This window comes from Pogona vitticeps, chromosome 5, assembly GCF_051106095.1.
Source record: "Pogona vitticeps strain Pit_001003342236 chromosome 5, PviZW2.1, whole genome shotgun sequence".
NCBI classification, from domain to species: domain Eukaryota; kingdom Metazoa; phylum Chordata; class Lepidosauria; order Squamata; family Agamidae; genus Pogona; species Pogona vitticeps.
In genome coordinates, this window is record NC_135787.1 from 95215735 (window position 1) to 95237381 (window position 21647).

Here is a 21647-nt window from a genome sequence, read left to right on the forward strand (position 1 = left end):
ATTTTTCCTACCATGGACTGATGGAAGTCAACTGGTTTTCATCTAGCATCAACCTATGAAGACCCAAGACACGTGAGATGGACTATTTATGCTTTTTGTTAGTTAGCATAATTCTATTTCTTTATTTTTCCAGCTGGAGTGGGGGAGTGGAATATCCCGTTGACCTTGATATGAAAATGTACCTACTAAACTATTTTACTATCAACTGAAATCTTTTCTAAAGCAATTCTTTTCAATAAAGCAGTAATGAATAAATCTGCATGTATTAGTTCTTGCACAGACTAGCTGAATGTCTAATTGGCCACGTGTGTTTGCTACCAAAGTTTCAGAGCCAGATTATTCTGAGTATAGCTCATGGATTTGTCTGTGTGTGTTGCTTTCTTAATAAAGGAGATTGGCTTTTGAGGAAGAAATTTACACAGGACCTGGCTGAGAACTAAGTGGCTCTGCTCAGCAGTTAGAGGTTTGTCTGGATTTCGTACTCATCCCAGTCTCCGGCACCCCCATAAATCTCTTTGGAGATAAGGGGCTGCTTACATCATGCAATGATGCATGTTTGTTTGGGATTGAAAACATGTTTCCTCTCCCAAACAAACATGTTTAAGGGGGGAGGTATGTAGCATTCAGCCCATTATGCAAAGTAAATCATGCTTTATTCATGTTCTGTGCTGATGTGGTTGAGAGGTGGGGCTACCAGAGAGGTTAAAAATGCGGAGCCTGAGAGGAGGGGAGTGTAGAGTTCAGTCAGAGTTAGAGGGAGAGAGAGATAGTTGGGAGATCTGAGGTGTGATCAGTCTGAATGAATAGCAACCTGTGAGATTTAAATAGAAGATTGATGCTTGATGAACCTGAAGTAAATACTGTACTTATGAATTATTAAAGAAACATCTGTAATTAATAAACCCGTTTTAAGAAAAAGTAAAAACTGAATGGACCTTCATCTTTCTTAAGTACGTTGATTTAGTGATCAACTGGTGGCAGCGTGTGAAAAGGTGTTTGGTTTGCCTTCATGTGCTCTGGGGCCACGAGGGGCAAATATCACAGTGGTTAATTGATGAGCATGATATATTAAGGCTTAAAAATATTTGGATTTCATCTTTCAATATAAATGAAACCACAAGGTTCATCTTAACAATGTGGTACAAGCAGCACAAAAATCTAGCCTTGCTATATTAAAATTCTTCTACACAATGGGAGGTCAGTACATTCCAGCTGCACTAAAACTGTTTCACGTCAAATCCTTTAGTCAGTTTTTGTATGGGGCACAACTGGGCCCCTATTCTTCATTTATCCAGGTAGAAGTAATTCAATCTAAATTCATGAGAGCTATCTTACAAGCTCCACTAGGGGTATCAAATGCAGCCCTTAGGCTTGAAGTGGGCTACCTGAAGGTTGAAGCCAGAGCTTGGGTGGCTATTTTTAACTTTCGGCTAAAACTAAACTTTTAAACCAATTGGACTGACTTCGCTGGTATTACAGGATAATGGAAGAGAGCAATATACAATAAAATCAACAGATATGGCTATTCAGTAGAATGTATCCAACAAATGGGATACATTAAAGCCAAGAGTAATCTTATTGAGACAGAAAGACAGCAGGACTTTGGTACTGTCATAAATAGGCTTATACTGTACTTGACAATGCACTGCTTCCACCCAAACCAGCTAAATATCTCTACTTACCCTTAACATCTAAACAATGCAAAGCTCTTACTCTAGCCTGCTTCAATGCACTTCTGTCAGCAGTCCAGGGAGGGACGTATAACAACACCCCTTACATGCAACGTATATGCCCCTGTAACACTGGAGAGACTGAAACTAGCTGCCATGTGTTATTTCACTGTGCTTTTTATTCTGGCATTCAAGAAGTCCTTGTTAACCCTTACATAAGAGCATTTCTTGGACAATCAGAGGCACATTACACACTGCTCTTGCTGACAGGGTGATACCCTGGCAGATATACTCAGCTAAACCAAAATTCAGATATGTTGACAAAAGTAGCTCAATTCTATGCTGCTGCAATCAAAATCCATGAAGGTTCCACCCAAAGCATAGCTATAGTATCTGTAAATTGGTGTACACACATAGAAGCCTATGAGCTTCTAAGTAACAATTCTGTTGTTCTATGCAAGCTACAATAGCCCATAGACAAGGCCTATGATAGGGAGGCAGGAGATATCTAATAAGATGTATGAATGTAGTTACATATATGTACATAGATGTTCTGAGTGTTTTTAGAATAATTTTATGTATCCTAATTTAAATAATGTTGCTGACTTTTGCTGGTCAATGACTGTAATAAAACATTATTATAGGAGGGGGAGCGTTAAGAAGCATCTGAAACAGGGTATGGGAGAGAACCACAAGGGTTGGGCAAAAAACCTGGGCTACTCCGTATGAGATGTCCGAGGATAAGGCACTGGGTAGAAAGAGTAGGAGCTAGTTGAGAAAAAAATTGCCCTAAAGCCCGGGGGAGAGCGGAAATGAGTCCAGTAAACAAAGAGTGTGCCAAGGCTGAGGCTGACGGAATTGAGGTCTGGAACTCAAGACCAGTAGATGGAGGATGTATAAGAGGTGAAACGGATGGATTTAGGCCTGAAGCTAAGATAGAGGAACCATAGTAGATTGAAGCAGAATGCCAAGCGAAAATATTGGAGCTGGAGTTCAGGCTGGAGGCAAGGGATGCTGGAAGACATCAGGCTGAATAAAAGATGATGGAGCCAAGGGGACAGAAAATGGTTCCTCTGTGGAAGCCCAGAATCTAAAAGGTGAGAAGGGGATGAGGAGTGGCTCGAGTCCAAGGATGGGACTGATAACATTGCAAGTGGGAAAAATGACCCAGTGAGTCCAGTATGGAGCCAGCAATTGGCTAAAGGCTAGGGAAGCAGGCTGCAGAGTTCCAAGGCAGATGAGGTCCACATGGGAAGTCTCTGGAGAAGGTGGAAGGAGGTGAGAACCACCACTTGACTTGGAAAACTTTCAGTCTTATCTCCAGGCTTGGGGTCCCGGGACTGTTGAAGGCTCGTTTATCTTAGAAGAGGATGGGCGCAGAGATCTTCCCAAAGGTGGGTATTCAGCCTAAATCGTTGGTTGCTGAAGGCTAAAGGACCGGAGTTGTAGCAGTAAGGGCAGGAATTGGGCTTGTGCACCTCTCCCAGGCAACTGAGGCACTGGGACTGTCCATCCAAAAGTGGGACTTCACAGCCACAGGTTGCGCACTGCTTGAAATGGCCCCCTGGGGCCATAAACGGGAGGGGGGAAGGAAAGAAAACAAGAACCAGGATATCCTACCACAATAACACAGTCATTCTCTCAACAGGGCAAGAAACGTGAAAAGGATGGAGAAAAAGCGGTGACTCGTGGTAAGCTAAAGAATGTTCCAAGCTCCCACAGTGGTGGCTAAAAGGAACTATGGGGACAGGGCATTTGTGTGCCAATATTTATGTGCCAAGTGATCAATGATCTTTCTTTTAAGCTCTAGAATGTTCTGACTGCTAGCACATGTGCACTACAACATCCATATGTGTGATTCACGGAGGCCATGAAGAAGAACATATTGCTTTGCTTGTTTCTGTGTTTGCTGCAAATGGTGCTGGTTACCAAAAAGACCCTGGTTTTGTTGTTTTCGTGTAGGAGCAGAAAATCTCACTACAGTAGACAATTGTCTGGCAGTAGATCTTGAGAAACCCTTTCTCATCAAAGAAGAGAAGACCTGCAAGTATTTATTATATATTTACACAGACAAATATGGCTAGTAGATATTCTGGGGATTATATGTAGTCCAAAAAAAGGAATACTTTTCATTTCTGATCCCATTTGATCTTGATGCTCCTAGGTATCACTGTAACAAGACAGTATTAGGTCATACTTCTGGAAAATCTGTTTCCCCTCCTACAGGAACTCATATTGTTTTCCATTGTCTTATCAGGCACAAGTGTTCCAGAAACATCACAGTGATTTAGCAGGAACAACGATCTAGTAGAAATAGCACACATGATTTATTTCTTGTCCCTCTCTCAGGCACCAATGTTCTTTCTGGCAATGGGGACTGTAAAGAATTAATAAATCCCTCTATCCTTTAGGAAGACTGGATGATCAAAAAACAAGTGTGAAGCTTTGAATAATGAGGCTAGGTTGTGCGACACATCCATCTAATCTAAGTTGAGGAGATCATATGTCCATATAATGCTTCGCACTCATCCTGTCTTGAAACATAATTTAGCTTCCCTTAAATAATAATCTTTACATTTGAAATCGCAAGACTGTATTCTTCACTCTCAGTTTCACAAGCATTGCTAAACAGACACACACTTTCTCTCTCAGAGTAAACAGCTGAACAAACCTGTCCCAGTTTATAGCCCATGTTTCCTATTTCACGTTCTGTATTGATCTGTAGTAAAAGTTTTTCATGGCTGATAAGACCACCTGAAAAAAAAAGACAAAAAGACATACATGATTTATACATATACGTATATACTCTCTCTCTCTCTCACACACACACACACACACACACACAGAGAGAGAGAGAGAGAGAGAGAGAGAGAGAGAGAGAGAGAGAGAGAGAGAGAGAGAGAGAGAGAGAGAACGAACCCACCTAACCCCCAAACATGAAGAAAGGGGACTTTTCTTAAGCATTATCTTTTCTGGGAATTGTAAGGATTGCCAACTCAATCAAGCCTTTTAGGATTTTTGGTGGCAAATCAGAATTTGTTCAAGTTGGTTTACACCTGAAGAAATTTGTCCATGCAAGGCATGGATAATAGTGACAACCGAGGGTTTCCTCCAATTCTTCTAAGTGGCAAGCTCTTTTGGAAACTGCAAGGCTACAAGCCATCTGTATAAGGAGCCATTGTATACTAACCTGTAGCAGAAGGGGACAGAGATGGAACAGGATCCCATGCTTGATATAAATGGTGAGTGGCAATGTTTTCTCTCTTGGATGCCAATTCTTGAATTTCTTGTTCTACAATTCCTCTGATGACATTTAATTTTCTTCCAAATCTGAAGTTCAACATAAATACTCATCAATGGTTAAAACATCTTCTATAGTTAGACAAACCTTTGGCCAGAATCCTGTTGGATTCATGCAGCATTAAGCACTACTTGCACAGCCACTCTACAGTTTGCTCTGCTTCCTTGAATGTAGGAAAGAGATGCATGTGTGATCACCTGGCATGACAGAATAAATCTGACACTAGATACTCATGCCTTGGTAATATCCTGCTTAGACAGGATATTGATAATTTCCAAAGTTTTGAACAGTAATCCCCACAATCCCTGATGATTTGCCATAAAGTGCAAGACATGAGAATTGCAATTCAAGCATCTGTAGGTTGCCAGGGCTCAAATCCTATGGTTTACTTCCACCGGATCCTACTGTTTCCACCTGGTTATATGCATTATAAAGGCCTTCAACAGAAAGGGGAGGGGAAAGTAGTCCCTATTACATTAGCCTTGTATATAAAAACACAGTGCTGGATATTGTCCTGTGTTGTATACCCCTGGGTTTAGGCTTTTGGAATGTGTTGTCCATTTGTTGATGAAAGTTTGGAAACCACAGTCAGCAACACCACTCCTACATTTGTTTCAACTAATAGAAAAGGTATGGCACACATCCCTGGCCATTTGTCCATTTCTAGCCTTAATTTAAGGTGCTTGCTTTAGCCTTTAAATATTTAAATGCATTGAGATCCAGGTAACTGAAGCACGATCTTCTCTATAATTCTTCCTCTGAGGTTCTTCACTGGATGAGGTGTACTGTCTTTTGAACATACTCTAGGAGACGTGCATCAGATAAAACATTTTTTATTTGTTCAGCATTTTAGTGTGGTTTAGCCTTCATAATTTTTATCTGTTCCCTGCCTTTACTGTTTTAAATGTATTCATTTTGTTTTAATTATATTTTTGTGTAACAGCTCTGTGAGACTACAATCTGAGAAATCCATACACACACGAAGTGCTCAACACATAAATGATGACAATATTTCCGGTATTTACTTCCAACAAAACATTACATTCAATTTATGTCAACATTTATAGCGTTTAATGACAAAAACCTAAAACTGAACACTGAATGACGTTTAGCTGCAGCCATGTTGGGTGATTATAACCTGGCCCACTGCATTTTACTTTTCTAGAAGACTACATGTTTAACCTTTATATAAATCCTCTGTATGAAGTCCTCCAGGGATTTGTAGTAGATTATCACCAGCAAGCTACAGACACCCTATCCAATTTTCCCTTTTCATCAGATTCATTTGATGCTGTGGAACTGCTAAACATATTTCTAGGACCAGCAGTGGCTTGGAAATGGCTTTATCATTTTTCAATTAAAGTGGATTTATATACTGAACAAAGTTTTTCAAAGGGCTATTTCAAAATATTCTATGACAAGAGGTCTGTGATTGTTTCTAATGATGTCTTGGAGAATGCATTTTTTCTCATGCAAGGTGGATCACCCACATTTATTTATTTATTTATTTATTTATTTATTTATTTATTTATTTATTTATTTATTTATTTATTTATTTATTTATTTATTTATTTATTTATTTATTTATTTGATTTATATCCCGCCCAACTGGTATATTTATTTGTTTGTTGTTCCCCATTAAGTTACTACAGTATATAATGCTCACCCTTATACTATGGTCTTGTATACTACACCTGATACTATTTTATGCAGTCCCTAGTAACAGCTTTTCTAGGGGCATGAATGGCTTTTGTAAGAAGCAGGGATAGGAAACTGAAAATCAGCTGCCAATCTTTATATGAATAAAAGCAATTTCCCTAGCATAACACCATCATTGGCTTCTTTGCTCATTGTTACCCAAAATTATTTTCAACAATCCCTTTTAAAAATAGATTCAGGAAGGAGAAAATTAAGATAAGAAAAGCAAAAACAAACAAACAAAAGAGTATCCAAAATACCGTGTATCTAGGACTTTCAAAGCTTTGTTGCGAGGTTGCTGTTCCAAGCTGCTAACCGCTGGATTGCCTGCAAGTGGTATTGTCATTGCACTAAGTACCAGAGATGTTATGGCTTGGACAGCTAGAACATTTATTTCTGTCTTTTCTGTATCTTCCTGAAAAAAAATTAAACACAAATCTAAAGTCATGGGTGTCTTTCTACAGCAAGAGATATAAAACTCACAAAGAATGATGGCAGTATACAATTATTCAAAAACCTCTGGTTTATCAGTGTGGGATATTGTGCTTCTGTATCAACAGTTCAAAACAGCAGGAAATAGTCCAATACTGCTGCATAAAAGTGATCTGATGGCACATACTATTTTTGGAGTATTTTCCTTAATTACCAGAAAATTGTATAGTGGCAAGATGGGTGGAATGGTTGAAATTGTGACTGGATATAACCACCTAGAGTGGTCTTTTAGGCCAGATGGGCGGGGGATCAAATAAAATAAAATAAAATAAAATAAAATAAATAAATAAATAGGCACCAAAGCTCTGCTAACAAAGACCATCCCTAGCCACAAAGCAAGAAAGAGTAATTCTACAGCTTAAAAAAGTGAGCTTCTAAATATTTGTTCTCTATTCTTTTTAAAACATTTTAAAAACTAGATATTAGATTTTAAATTGTATTTCAAATGCCAAATGTTTTTTTGAGAAGTACCTGAAATTTTGAAATGTTATGGTAGCTAGATACCAAATTTTAAATGGTTTTTTAAAATGCCAAAAGTTTTTATAAGGTATTTGGAATTTTGGAAACTGTAAATGTCTATTTTTCCAATGTGTGATTGGTCTAAGGACCATAACAATAAACTCTATAGGCATAAATATTTTTAAAAATACATTTTTACAACCAGACACTCCAGTCCTCTGGAGATGCCGGCCATAGAGACTGGCGAAACGTCAGGAAGAACAACCTGCTGCAATACAGGGATCACCAGGAGTGGTGGCAGTATTTTCCTCAGCCTCCACCATCTCCAGTTATCTCTATGGGGCGTTACAGGTGGTCCATCTCTGGTTTATGGCAGAAACGGGCTGTGAGGCAATCAGCTGTTTGCTGATCGCCGTAAAGCGAAAAATCAGTTCCCGAAGCAGGGAACTGATCAATGTTAAAGTGAAATTCCCCCATCTAAACATCGTTTTGCGATCGCAAAAACTTCAACGTTAAGTGGATTCGTTGTCAAGCGGGGTAATTGTCCAGTGGGGCACCACTGTATAATTAATCCTAACACTGCAATTCAAAGCTATATGAACTAGCATTATATATCAGATAATTTAGGCAAACTAAAGTATTTATACTGTACCTCTTGCTGGTTTTCCTCTTGATCAGTTCCAATTGGCTGGGTTACAAGAACACCAAGAAGAGTAGCCCAAGTTTCTTCAAACTGCATGCGATTTGTCCAACCTATGGAATGACACTACTGTCATTTGCCATGTCATATGATACAAATTTAGAGTAAGATATTTGAACTTCTATAACTCTATTGTGGGATGTGAGTCTCATTGCCTTTTACTTAGCAAGAAACCATGAAAAAAAATCCCCATCTTCTACTTGCAGGAAGATGTCACTGTATGTGATTCCCCACCCCACCCCACGAAAACTAACTGGAAATTATGTCAGATTTCACAGAAGTTTCATTTTTTATCCTAAAAGAAACACCTGTTCTCTATTCTTTTCAAAACACCAGTCTGAGCAGAACTATTAAAATTCCTGTGCAGGATTGCATCTTCCCTGTGTAGAATTCACAGGGGCACTGAGCAAAACAGGATTTCTTCAGAATTTGAGTTTGTGCACAGAATGGTGGCTCTCATCTTTTCAGGAATTCAGGAAATCTCTGTGGATGTGAAGAAGTCCAAGCAGGGAATCTCAGAATGGTGAGACTCAGAAAGTCTCCAATAATAAGAATTTCTGCAATACTCATAACAGCCCTAGGTTTTTTTTGTGTGTTTTTTTTACTAGCTAAAAATTGTTCAAAATTTCTGCAAATTATCTGTGTCATTTAGCTTGATATGGAGACATGTGGAGAAAAGGGGGAAACTGCAATTTATCTGTAATGCATCTTTACACATATCAGTTTGTATAAAACCTGGATCACTACACTGAGTTAATATACCTGATGTGTCACACACTACACTATTGTCTACAGCCAAGCTCTCAGATCTAATGGATATAATCCTAGCTTAACTTGTCCAGTAATAATAGATACTTTCCAATCTTATAGTTTAAGGATGTGGACAGAATCCTCAGGCAAGTGAAAAACCACTAAACCAGTATCAGATATCAATAACAGACTGGATGAAGGTGAACAAACTGGCATCTAGACCAGACCAGACTAACAAAATATATGTTCCTGGTCAATCAAAGGCAAATTAAGGGAAATGCGTTCAATCTGCACTAGACAGGTTTACATTTTCCCTGAAAGCACAGGTTTGAAGTTTGGGTGTACTTCTAGATTCAGCAATGAAGCTGAATGTCCTCGTTTCTATGGTGACTAGAAAAATGTTTGCACAGTTAAAGCTAGTGCACCAGCTAAATCTATTATTGAAGGTGTCTGGTCATGGTATGGTGATATACATCTTAGCTACATCTCATTTGGATTAATATAACATGCTTTACACAAGACCACTTTTGCAAGTGTTCAGACACATCAACTGGTCACAAAACATGCAGCTATACTGCTGACTGGGGCCAGTTACATGAAACATGATTCAACTGCTATGATAGTTTTGCTGATTACCAGCCTATTCTGTGCACAATTATAACTGCTAACTATGACCTGTAAAGTCTTATATGCCTTGGTTCTATGTTATAAGAAAGACTATACCTTAGTATCTAGCTAACTGAAAATCACTCACAATTATAGATATACTGGGCTAAATTCACATATGCTGACAAAAGTAGCTAAATTCTGTGCTGCTGCAATCAAAATCTGTGAAGGGAAGGTTCCACCTAAAGCACAGCTATAGAATCTGTAAATTGGTGTATACCAATTTGGTATAATGATCACACAGGCTCTATGAACTTTAAAGTAACAATTTTGGCATTCTGTGCAAGCTGCAATAGCCCATAGATAAGGCCTATGATAGGGAGGTAGGAGATATTTAGTAAGATGTATGAATGTAGTTTTATATATGTGTATATATAGATGTTTTTAGTGCTTTGGTGTTTTTAATGTTTTTAGATTGTTTTTATGTCTCCTAATTTAAATAAAGTATCTTACTTTTGCTGGTCAATGACCGTAATAAAACATTTATTATTATTATTATCTATTATTATCACTCACAATTATGGCTTAGGTAATTTTAAGTAACTTCTCTTCATTATGAAAAGTTTTTAAAACCAATGAATACTCCACTGCAATTTATGTGTTCAACTCATTTCCAATGTATCTACGTACCCAGTGTATTAATTCGATAAATAAATTCCTTGAATACTTCTTTCTCTTGAAGAAATTCTACTGGGATTTCTGGAAAAGCTGTGCCAAAATCACCAGTAGGCTTTGGAGACCAACCCAATTTCCAGACCTGTTATAATACAGAGAGTTGAAGAAATAAGAATATCTTTCTACTTGCTTACTATTCCCAGACAAAGAAAGATGCTGTAGTATGACAATGCCTTCACGAAAGGTGATTTTGGCTGAAATCCTGTTGGCAAAGCTATGCCATGTAACTTGGATAATATTATCAGCCATGTCCATGCTGCAGATGTTTTGAAGCAATAAATTACTAGGTCCCCCATCCCCACCAGAGTTCAGGGGTCCGTAGGGATGTCCTTTATCCTATGGTAGCCTTCAGGAGCTATAGAATGAGGTAGCTGCAGAACACAGTAGGGAACAATTTAAAGCCCAAAAATTGTTGCTGTTGATGGTCCTATACATGAGCACCACGCTGCATCAAAAATCCCTGGACCATTACATTGAGTTAATATGCTTCTAGCTTCCCACAGTAGACACCACACAGTTTATAGTCTACAGTCAAGCTCTCAAATCCATTTAGATTCACATTACAGAGAATCAGAACCTATTTCCAATGCCTCCTTCAGCAACTGACCACTCAGACGAGGAGGAAGGACAAGGATTCTACCCGCATAGCTGTTGCATGGTCAGCTGCTGGAGGAGGCAGGGGAGGGCAGCTCAAGCTCCTGCCTGGACTGGAGCACCACTGGAGAAAGAGGACCTTCACAGCATGAAACGGATTGTGAGAGTGGGCCAGCTAGCTGAAGGGTGCGGGGGAGGGAACCCGCAGAGGACTTCATACAAAGGGGTATGATTTCATTCAAGCCTATCTCTACTAGTAAACTGAAAGCCAAAAGAAAAAACAGCTTCCTTGCCTGTAACTGTTTCTTCAAGCCATCATATATGCACTCAGACATGGGAGCTTCTGTGCTTGTGCAGCATGCTCTGGAACCTTCTAAAACTGATCATGTTTTCCTGGGAGGAATTGGTGAAGGAGAATGGTCTAGTTGTGAGGACTTCTCAGTGATTTCTCCTTCAAAACTGAGACATGTTGAAGTGGTTGGGTTTTCCCCTCAAAGGAATGGTATGTATCTCCTGCTGGATGGTAGGAATCACTGTATCAACCCTTGGTAGTGGAGGAGGCAACAGATGCAATGGGTGATCCTCCTTCTCCCACTTCCTCCTCCTCCTCCTTTGGTTTTATAGGTATCAGGAGATCTTTTGCCTTTGTGTTTAAGCACAATATTGAGCTTGGATACTGGAGCCAGCTGAGGTTCTGAAACCCGAGGTGCTGCTACAGAGGTAGTTGATACCAGTTAATAGGGTGCCTGCAATGCTCTATTGCAGTCTGAGGTGATGGTTATGGAGGAAGCTAGAAACTGAGCAGCTGGTGAGGGTTCGTACAGAAGGCCACTGATTTGCATGGTTGTAAGTCAATGGATCAACTTTGGAAGATCCTGGAACACGCTGTGCAGAAGCTCCCATGTGTTTAAGTCCACAGAAACTATGGAGATTAAATAGTAGTTAATTGTGCAAAGCTTTTCTGCTTGCCTGTACAATCCCAAACCTTACTATTTAAAGGTCTTTTAAAAATCTGTTCTGCACAATCTGGAGTTCCTGTTTCACATACACCAACTGATTAAGGTTTTACCTTTAAATTAACATCCTCAGACTTGTCAAAAATCAGAAGTGAAGTTATCTCTGTAAAAAGCTGACAACAGTTATGTCCAAAAATCCGTATCATATATCAATTTTTGGAAAAAAATCTAAAGCAAGGGAGGCTGCTCTACCAATGGTATGTCCACATGAGCCAAATCACCTTCCCCAATTAGGGTTCTACCTCATGTGAAGAAGCCACCTACATTGCATTGCTTCTGCCTCTTCTGCTTCTTTTAATTTTGTAATGAAACAGAAAAATGTTAGGACTAGGATGCACCCCTTTTCACATATCAGCCCCACATGCAAACTGAATGGGTTTTATTTTTGAGAAAGACCTTTAGATAAGAAAACTCATAGCAGTGTAAGAATAAAATTTTATATTGAGGTGAAAAAAAGAAATGAAAATATCAAGTGTAAGCTAAATAATAAGCATCACACAATTATAATTAGTAATAAATATTAGCATCAACCTGCAGACACATACCAAGGGAGGAATTCTTGCATAACTGTTTACTAAGGGCAGCCTGGACAAGCTGATGATGATATTCCTAACAACAGGGGTAAGGAATGCTGGGATACGACTGTTTTCCTTGTGCCCCAAAGCCAAGATAGACTGCAAACATTCCACCAACTCTGCTACTATTTCACAAGTTGCTGCAATGTATCCAGATTCTTAAATTGGGAGATAAAACAAACAAGTTATATAATACTTAAGTAAGTAAACATGATAATATTAAGTTGCACATCGCTTCAAATCCATGCCTCGACTGTGTCATATCAAAACACCCAATTTTACAAGTCAGATTAACAGACTTCACCTGGCAGTACACAAATAACTGAAACGTCCTACAAAACATTTTAACATATCTTAAGCAATATCTATTGGAGCATTAAACTAAACATGTGCCTAAATCTACAGTGGGGTCTTGACTTAAGAACGGCTTGAGTTAAGAACATTTTGACTTAAGAACCACTCTCATAGGAAAATATTGACTTGACTTACATACTTAGATTTGAGTTAAGAACTGAAAAAAACCATGTGGGAGGCAGGGAAAGTGCAAAATGTGAACTTTCAGTTAACTGTTGGCCAGTGAAAAGGGTGCCTGTCTGCATCCCAACTCCTCCCAGCGTTTAGAGAGTGGATTGGGAGACAGTCTTCGGACTGCCTGGTACTGTACTGCCTGGACTGTATTTTCCCTGCCTTCCCTGAACCTTTCTTGACCTAAGAAAAAAAAGAAACAAAATATCCCCCTCTAGTGGTAGAAGGCAGAATAGCAGCTTCCCATTAATTTCTATGGACGGAAAAGAGCAGATACAGATCAAATGGTTTTCAATGCATTCCTATGGGAAATGCAGATTTGACCTGAGAATGTTTTGACTTGAGAACTGCCTTCCAATACGGATTAAGTTCTCAAGTCAAGACCCCACTGTAACTGGCAGTCCTAACTAGAGTACTGAATCAATGACATACTGAATGATGACTTATCAGTTACATAGATCCCATTAATTCAAAAGGTCTATTCAAGTTTGAATGACCAACTCCATGCAGGACATTATACTAAATGCATGATTGCACTTGTCTTTCCATCACTTTCAAAATAAACCTGGCAAAGGGTTAGAATCAGTACTGTTAACTCAGGATACAGGGAGAAGTTGCTACTAACCTTTTCCTCAACAATGTGTTTTCAAGGAATCCCCACTCATCAGCTAAAAGACATCATGGCTGTTATTTGCCCTGTGAGATATTTTCAACGCCTTCCTCCCACTTATTATTTTAAAAGTTAAAGAAAAATACATTATCCCTGTAATACATAACTTGATTTAATAAAATAACAAATACTTAAAAGAAATGTTCAAGTTTTTCAGAAAACATGAGCTCCATAATCACGTCGTTATTAAAAACAACAAATCCTGCCAAAATATTCTGTTAGTTTATTTAATTATTGTATGTGATTCGTAGCTTCTTCCATCCTTACCTGGTGCCTGTGAATTCGATTCATCTTCACTGACAGTGTTTTTAAGAGTCTTCTTCCTTTCTGGACGAAGAAGCTGACTTCCAGGTTCAATTGCCACTAAAGAAACACAACCATGAAGCACTTCCCAAGGTTAATCTTTAATTTTTCTGACTTATCATCAGATAAGGATTTGTATTGGCATACTTAAGATTCTTAAGAATGAGTCAAATAAACTTAGGTTCATGCAATATGATGGGCAAAAGTGGAAGGAGATGCTTGATCTCCTGCACTTCTACACATAGAGTGTTTTAATTTTTTCTGTCTCTCAAAAGTTCATAATACCATATTGTGATATGAAAACATTATTGTATGCTAATACTGACTGAGCAAACTCTCATTCTCAATTGCTAACCACTTTGCTAATGTATATGGAAGTTGAATCATTATTAGGTTGAAACATTTTGCTGTTCATCTAAGTAGCTTCTTCAGTCTGAGGAGAGTTGGTAGGAGATCCCTGATATATCCTCCATGTTGGTTTCACTTTCCCTTTGTCTAAATTGGCTCATTACATGCACAAAGGACTGGAGGTGAGTGAAAACCCTACTTCTGCAGTCCTTCTCTACCCATTGTCATGGGTCATTAACAGTTGTTCACAGCGATCTTTCTGGTGTGTGTGGTCCTGATCTTTCTAGAGACAGATGAAAGGGCAGCATGATAAATAGGAGACAGAAGTGCACTTCAAACCCACAAACACACTAAGGCAGACTTGTCCACCCAAAAGACCAGACACCAAAACATAACAGGAGCAATATAGAATATGCATTCCAATGCAAAGAGGAGTGTTTGGAGCTCTACGATGGAGAAACCAAACAGCCACTAAATGGGAGAATGGTTCAGCACAGGAGGGGCAACAGCTCAGGGCCACAATCAGCAGTGTTCCTTCATTTGAAGGACAGGCAACACTCATTTGATGTACTCATTTTGGACCGAGAAGATAGGTAGTTTGAAATAAGGGTCAAGGAGGCCATACATGTGCAGATTAATGCGGCGAGGGCCTTAACATACAACCTGTCCTTTCATCCGTCCTGTTACCGTGAACCCGCGTAGAATCCAGCAGAGTTAATATTTTCAGGTCCAGAAGGCAAAACAAATCACCCAGACACGTTCAGCTTCCTCCAGCACGACACGTGTATTTACAGCATATATACAAGTGTAGAAAGCGGCAGCATGACAGCATGGCATCATCAAATGAAGGTGGTGGTACATGTTCTCTATACAGTACATATATACAGTTGAGCCTCTGCCCTTATCCAATCACAGCAGATGTTGCATCATCCAAGGCACCACCTCTCCAGAGTCACTGTGACTCAGCAAATTACATACCTGTATAGCATGGCAGCTCATTATTACTTCTGCTCTGCTCTGTTCTGTTCAGGCCTGTAAATTTTCAATACTCTTGACATGTCCCCAGAAACATCCGTCCCCACACGCCAGAAAGAAGACCACTGCTAATGGCTGTTAACAACCTATGACAATGGGTGCAGAAGTGAGATTTTCACTCACCCCCCCATCCTTTGTCCATCTAACGAGCTGGGGAAGTGAAACCAACGTTGAGGATATATATCAAGGATCTCCAACAACGCTCCTCAGATTGGAGAAGCTACTTGGAAGAGTAGTGAAACGTTTCAACCTAATAAGAAGTCCAGTTGCTATGACTAAACTTTCAGATAACTTCACCTGGTTGACTGAGAATCTTCACAGATATTTTGCTAAAGGTTATATCATGGAATAAAATTTCAAGAACACCTTTGAATTGTACAGGTAATATCAGATAATATACTGACAGGATAAAACAGAAACAGTAAATGAGATCTGTAAAGTTATTAGAATGATGTTATATTACAAAAGTTTGGGAATGCACCAAATTTGCTTCAAGGAGCTTCACGCTCCACTTTCAGCAAGTTAACTCACCTGCTTCTATAATAAACTGCATACAGTTGATTAGAGAGCATGCATGTGTCGTATAATCTGCTGAAGCCAGCAAGTTGCACAAACTAGATTGTTGTAATGTCAAACAGCAGCAATCTAACACAGCCTGGAGATCTATACTTTGTGGAATGAACTTGTGTATTAAATGCCAAGCAAGTATCTGTGGAAAAACAGGTATCATGTGAGCACAATTCATTTCAGCAGATACCAATATATTTCACTTCTTATAATTAGAAAACAAGAGGTACAACTGTTTTAAACAAAAAAGTTCCATTAATCTTTAAATGACTGATTTTATTCAGTGTACAATCACTCTGTAAAATCCAGCAATTTCCAGTTACAGTGGTGCCCCGCATAGCGATGTTAATCCATTCCGGATTAATCGTCGCTATGTGGAAACATCGCTAAACGGAACGGAAAAACCCATAGGAACGCATTAAACTTTGTTTAATGCGTTCCTATGGGGAAAAAAACTCACCGTTCAGCAATGTTCCTCCATAGGGGCGGCCATTTTCGGTGCCTCTAAAGCGAGGCAACACAGCGGGGCAGCCATTTTGGAACCGCCGACCAGCTGACTGAAAATGGGGCCTTTGGCATTTTCCCCCAGCTGAGTGGCGGGAGTTTCAAGGGCCCGCTGCTTAGCTGGGAGAAAATGTCGGCAGTCCGTCGGCGGTGGCTTTGGAAGGACCCCGAAGCCACCGCCGACCGCCGACATTTGCCTTCCGAGCTCTCAAAGGGCTTCCCCCCCCCGACATTGGAGAAAGCCCTTTGAGAGCTCGGAAGGCTCTCAGCAGCGGCGGGGGCAGGGTAGGGGGTGTCCGGATGGCTTCCAGGCAAAGCACTGGAAGCCATTCGGAACCCCCCTGCCCCCGCCACCGCTGCTTGGAGCCACCCCGCGCTCGGCCAGCATGTCCGAGCGGCGGTGGAGAAGCCTTCCCCCGAGGCCACTCGGAAACGCTGGCTGCAAAAATGCTGGCGAGCGCTTCCGAGAGGCCTCAGGGGAAGGCTCCTCCTCCACCCCTCAGACGCGCTGGCCGGCATTTTCACCTGAAAGAGAGTCCGACCACGGCGGGGGTAGCCGGCCGCGGGGCGGATCCCAGCGGCGGGGGCAGGGTGGGAGGGATCTGGATGCCTTCGGAAGGGTCCTTCCGAGGCTACCGCCAGCATTTTCCCCCAGCTGAGCGGCGGGGCTCCCGCTCAGCTCGGGGAAAATGCCCCCTCCGAAGGGGAATCCCGACGGTGGTGGCCTCGGAAGGACCCTTCGGAAGGGTCCTTCCAAGGCTACTGCCAGCATTTCCCCCCAGCTGAGCGGCAAGAGCGGTTCTTCAGAGGCTCCCGCCGCTCAGCTGGGGGAAAATGGGGCCTATGGGGAAAAAATCGCAAAGCGATTTTTCCCCATAGGCAACATCGTAATGCGATCGCAAAAGCGATGGCAAAAAAGGCATCGCTATGCGGATTCATCGTTAAACGGGGCACTCGTTATACGAGGCACCACTGTAGTTTGAAATTATTTCAAGACACATCATCACAGTGGAGGTATGACCCTAATATACAAAAATCGCTAGGACTTAGATTCTCTCTAACATACCAGTTAACAGTGTGGTGACAGAATGTTTCTCAACACATATGTTCTGTTAGCTATTTTTATGTCTTACCTCTAGTGACATTACCACAAACCTCAGAATATCACTCTCTTTGTCTGGTGGAATACAAAGAGAAGCTGGCAGTTTAGAGAGGAATACCAGATACTGACTTAAAGCACGAGATAAGACCATTGTAGACTGGTATGCCACTGTGTCTCCTAAAAATAAGAATATGGACATAAAAACAAGTGTTATCAACAAACACTGGATTTTGTAAATCAACATATACAGGCAGCTTTTAAGTGCCCTACGTCACTGTTTCTGGGAAGGACAGTATTTTCCAACAAGAATTAAACAACAGCAGAGGACAGCCCTATCATATTTTTCTTTTTAACCAAAACATAACCAAATCTAATCGTTTATCTGCTATGAAACTTTTGCTGACTAGCCTAGAATGACATGGAAGTATCAGAAGAGCCAGTCATATCAGAAGGAAAATGTTTGTTTGTTCGAATTTAATGTACCACTCCTGCTAGTGCCATGGTACTACTCTGGGCAGTTCACAGTAAAATTCATAATCCAACAATTAATACAGTAAAACCATAAACAATCTAATCATATAAAAAAGAAGGCACCAGAGCATAAATAAAACTACATAAAATAAAAAAAATGAAACCAAAATAGAGAAAACAAATGACTGGATGGAGGTGCCAAATTGACTCACTCAACCAGGGTCAGAGTGGAAAGCCTCCTTAAAGAGCCATGTCTTCAATTGCCTCTTAAATACCACCAGAAAGGAGGCCAGGCAAAGTTCCTCTGGGATCTGATTCCACACAGATAGGGCCATTGCAAAGGTGACCCTACCTCTGGTAGATTTATGGGCCTCCCTTGGGGTGGCTAAACAGAGAAGCTTCATCTGTAATAACCTGTTGGGTCAGGCAGCTGACATTGGGGAAAGATGCTCTGATAAGTAACATGGGACCTGTGACAACCAAATCTCCCTAAGGGCAGAGTTCCACAGGCCACAGATCTACCACTTTGCACTGGGGCAAGTCCTCAACCTTCAGCAGTGCATAGCATCCGTGCCTGGAACAAACCTGATCATTAAAGAACACCTTACTTTACTCAGCACTTTGCAAGTGCTGCAACATGGGCTTTGTGAGTCCTTAGAACCCACATCAGCTCAGTTAAATAGGACTTCTCTTTGGTAGCTAGTCAATGGCTTTTACCACTCCTCTGGATTTATCCAAACCCTGATGATCCAAGAGACCACTCCTCAGTATGGATTTTTATAATTATTTTTTATTAAGAAAATATAGTTTCATAGAAACAGTTTGTTTCTGCTCAAGCATTAGCATAAAGACATGTTCAAAGGATGACTATAGTTAAATACAACAAATAAACACTAAAACTGGGCTAAGGTGGGCTAGCCCCACCTCCTTCTTCTCTTACCTACATTCTTTTTCCTTCAAGCTACACACACCATCAAGAACTTCTCTCAGGCAAAAGTTCTCTTCCACACCATGGTCTCTCCATCACATAACCCATTGTCCATTTTTGTATATTCCTCGGACCTCCTTCTTCATGACTGTAAACCAATTAACTCAAAAAGGCATAACTGTCCACTCCACCCCCAATTCTCATGGAGATGCAGGTGGTTTATCTCCATTCCAATTAGAAAATACAGTGGGGTCTCGACTTACGAACTTAATCCGTATTGGAAAGCAGTTCTCAGGTTGAAAAGTTCTTAAGTCAAATCTGCATTTCCCATAGGAATGCATTGAAAACCATTTAATCCGTATCTGCTCTTTTCGTCCATAGAAACTAATAGGAAGCTGCTATTCCGCCTTCTGCCACTAGAGGGGGATATATTTTTTTCTTTTTTCATTTTAACCTAAGATGACTTAGCTTTAAAAAACAGGAAAAAAAGAGTTTGTAACTCAAATCTAAGTTCGTAAGTCGAGTCCATATATTCCTATGAGAGCAGTTCGTAAGTCGAAACGTTCATATGTTGAGACCCCACTGTAATTTGTTGGGTCTTTGCGCTCTAGGCCTCTTCCTCCTTGCATCCTTATCAGGTTTCACTCTGTACCAGCCTCTCTGCCTTTTTCACATTCCCATGTCTTCAACTCCTTTCATTTTTAAAACCTAATAGACTCCATTTTCTTTCTTTCTCATTGACTACAAGTCCCACTCTCCTTCGATATCATGACAGGACCGAATCACGGGCTTTATACGCGAGCCAAAACCTTGAACCTGATTCAGGTCTCCACGGGTAGCCAATGGAGACGGGCCAGAACTGGGGTGATGTGAGCATATCTGCTCACACCCACCACCAGTCTGGGCACCACATTCTGGACCCGCTGAAGTCTCCGGATCAGCCTCAAGGGAAGCCCCACATAGAGAACATTGAAGAAATCTGAGAAATCCATCAGAATCCATTACCTTATAGAGGTGGCCCTCTCATGCAGAGGGCAAAGGAACTAACTTTCTAACACTGTTCAGGCATGAGTTGCCTCAGCATATCATTATAAATTTTTTCAATTTTTTAAATTAATATACATAAAAAAATGTAAAAAATCTACATATACACGTTGTGCTCCCCTTCATGGGACCAATGGAGATAATCAATTCCTTCCTTTTATAGAGCCCCATTCCCCTTCCAGAAGTACACTGAGTCTTGTTAAGATACACAAACTTCCCCTTTGTTAACATAAATTTGATAAATTCTCCTCATATATTCCCACGCTCATTCTTATTTAACATTACGTCTCTTACTCTAATTTCACATGTTAATTTATGATAAATAGCTATATTCCACACTTGTCTATATCAGTGATTTAGTTAGAAATTGCACTTAACCTTCCAATTCTTTGCTCTTATTTTTAAGCTAATATTACTAAATTTATAATCAATTCTTTTGTTGTCTACTTCCATTGTTCCCTCTCAAATATCTGTAAAAGTGCTATTTTTGGACATATTCTTAGATTTAAATTTTATATTTCACTTATTTATTTGAAAACCAACTTCCAAAATTTTATCATATATTTGCATTCCCACCACATATGGAACTAGATTTCCACTTCTTGCTTATATCTCCAAAATATCTGGAGTATTTTTTATTCATAAATTTTCATTTCACTGGCATTAAGTGCCATCTCCAAACCAATTTATAACTTTTCTTTTATTATTACAGACATACTTATTCTTTTATGCCACAGATTCTTCCACTTCTCAGTACTTATTTCCTCTCCCAAATCTGTTTTCCATAGCAGCTTAAAAACCTCTTGGGGATCCTCTATATCTTTTAATATTTTATAAATTTTATTTGTCATCCCCTTCATTCTTTTACGCTCATTTTCCTTTTCAATGTGTAATACAATTTCTTCAAATTTTGTAAGCTCACTGCATTCACCATTTCCTCTTACTAGTTTTCTAGTCCAACACTCCAACTGGATAACATTAAACCATCGAATCCACGCGATGGAGTGAGCCCCCATTTCTTGTCCCAGCTCCCGCCAACCTAGCAGTTTGAAAGCATGCAAAATGCAAAAAAATGCAAGTAGATAAATAGGTACCATCACGGTGGGAAGGTAACAGTGTTCCGTGTCTAGTCGCTGTGGCTATGTGACCATGGAAGATTGTCTTCGGAGAAATGCTAGCTATATGGGTTAGAAATGGAGATGAGCACTGCCCCCTAGAGTTGGACACGACTGGACAAATTGTCAAGGGGAACCTTTACCTTTTAACTATGATATTATTGCCGAAAGGTAGACTCTCAAGGATGAGATGGAGAGGCCTTGGTTTTGAGATGTAGGAGGAAGCAGAGAATGGTGGAAAGTGATGGGTTGATGGAGGATAACGAGGAACGTTTAGTAAAAGATTGAAAATTTCTTCCATTTTTACAGGTAGGCCTTTCTTGTGGATGGTTTTTTGGCCTGATGAAGAACATTCATTAGCGAGGGGGAATCCTCCATGCTGCCAGGTGCAGAACAGGTAAGTGCAGGTGTAGGATTTGGGAGTTGCTCTGTGTGAGAA

At 40.2% G+C, this 21647-nt stretch overlaps 1 protein-coding gene across 3 annotated transcripts in view; it reads right to left on the bottom strand.

The window, feature by feature from the left end:
- Window positions 1-21647, bottom strand: part of HTT (huntingtin) — a 318202-nt gene that overhangs the window by 36388 nt on the left and 260167 nt on the right. For all 3 annotated transcript variants that reach the window (XM_073000994.2, XM_073000995.2, XM_073000993.2), the window contains 9 exons: window positions 17682-17827; window positions 16009-16186; window positions 14059-14154; window positions 12567-12754; window positions 10367-10493; window positions 8273-8373; window positions 6930-7084; window positions 4861-5000; window positions 4342-4424 (listed from right to left, as the gene is read on the bottom strand). In XM_073000994.2, coding sequence (XP_072857095.2) covers window positions 4342-4424; window positions 4861-5000; window positions 6930-7084; window positions 8273-8373; window positions 10367-10493; window positions 12567-12754; window positions 14059-14154; window positions 16009-16186; window positions 17682-17827 — 1214 coding nt within the window. The remainder of the gene's footprint in view (window positions 1-4341; window positions 4425-4860; window positions 5001-6929; window positions 7085-8272; window positions 8374-10366; window positions 10494-12566; window positions 12755-14058; window positions 14155-16008; window positions 16187-17681; window positions 17828-21647) is intronic.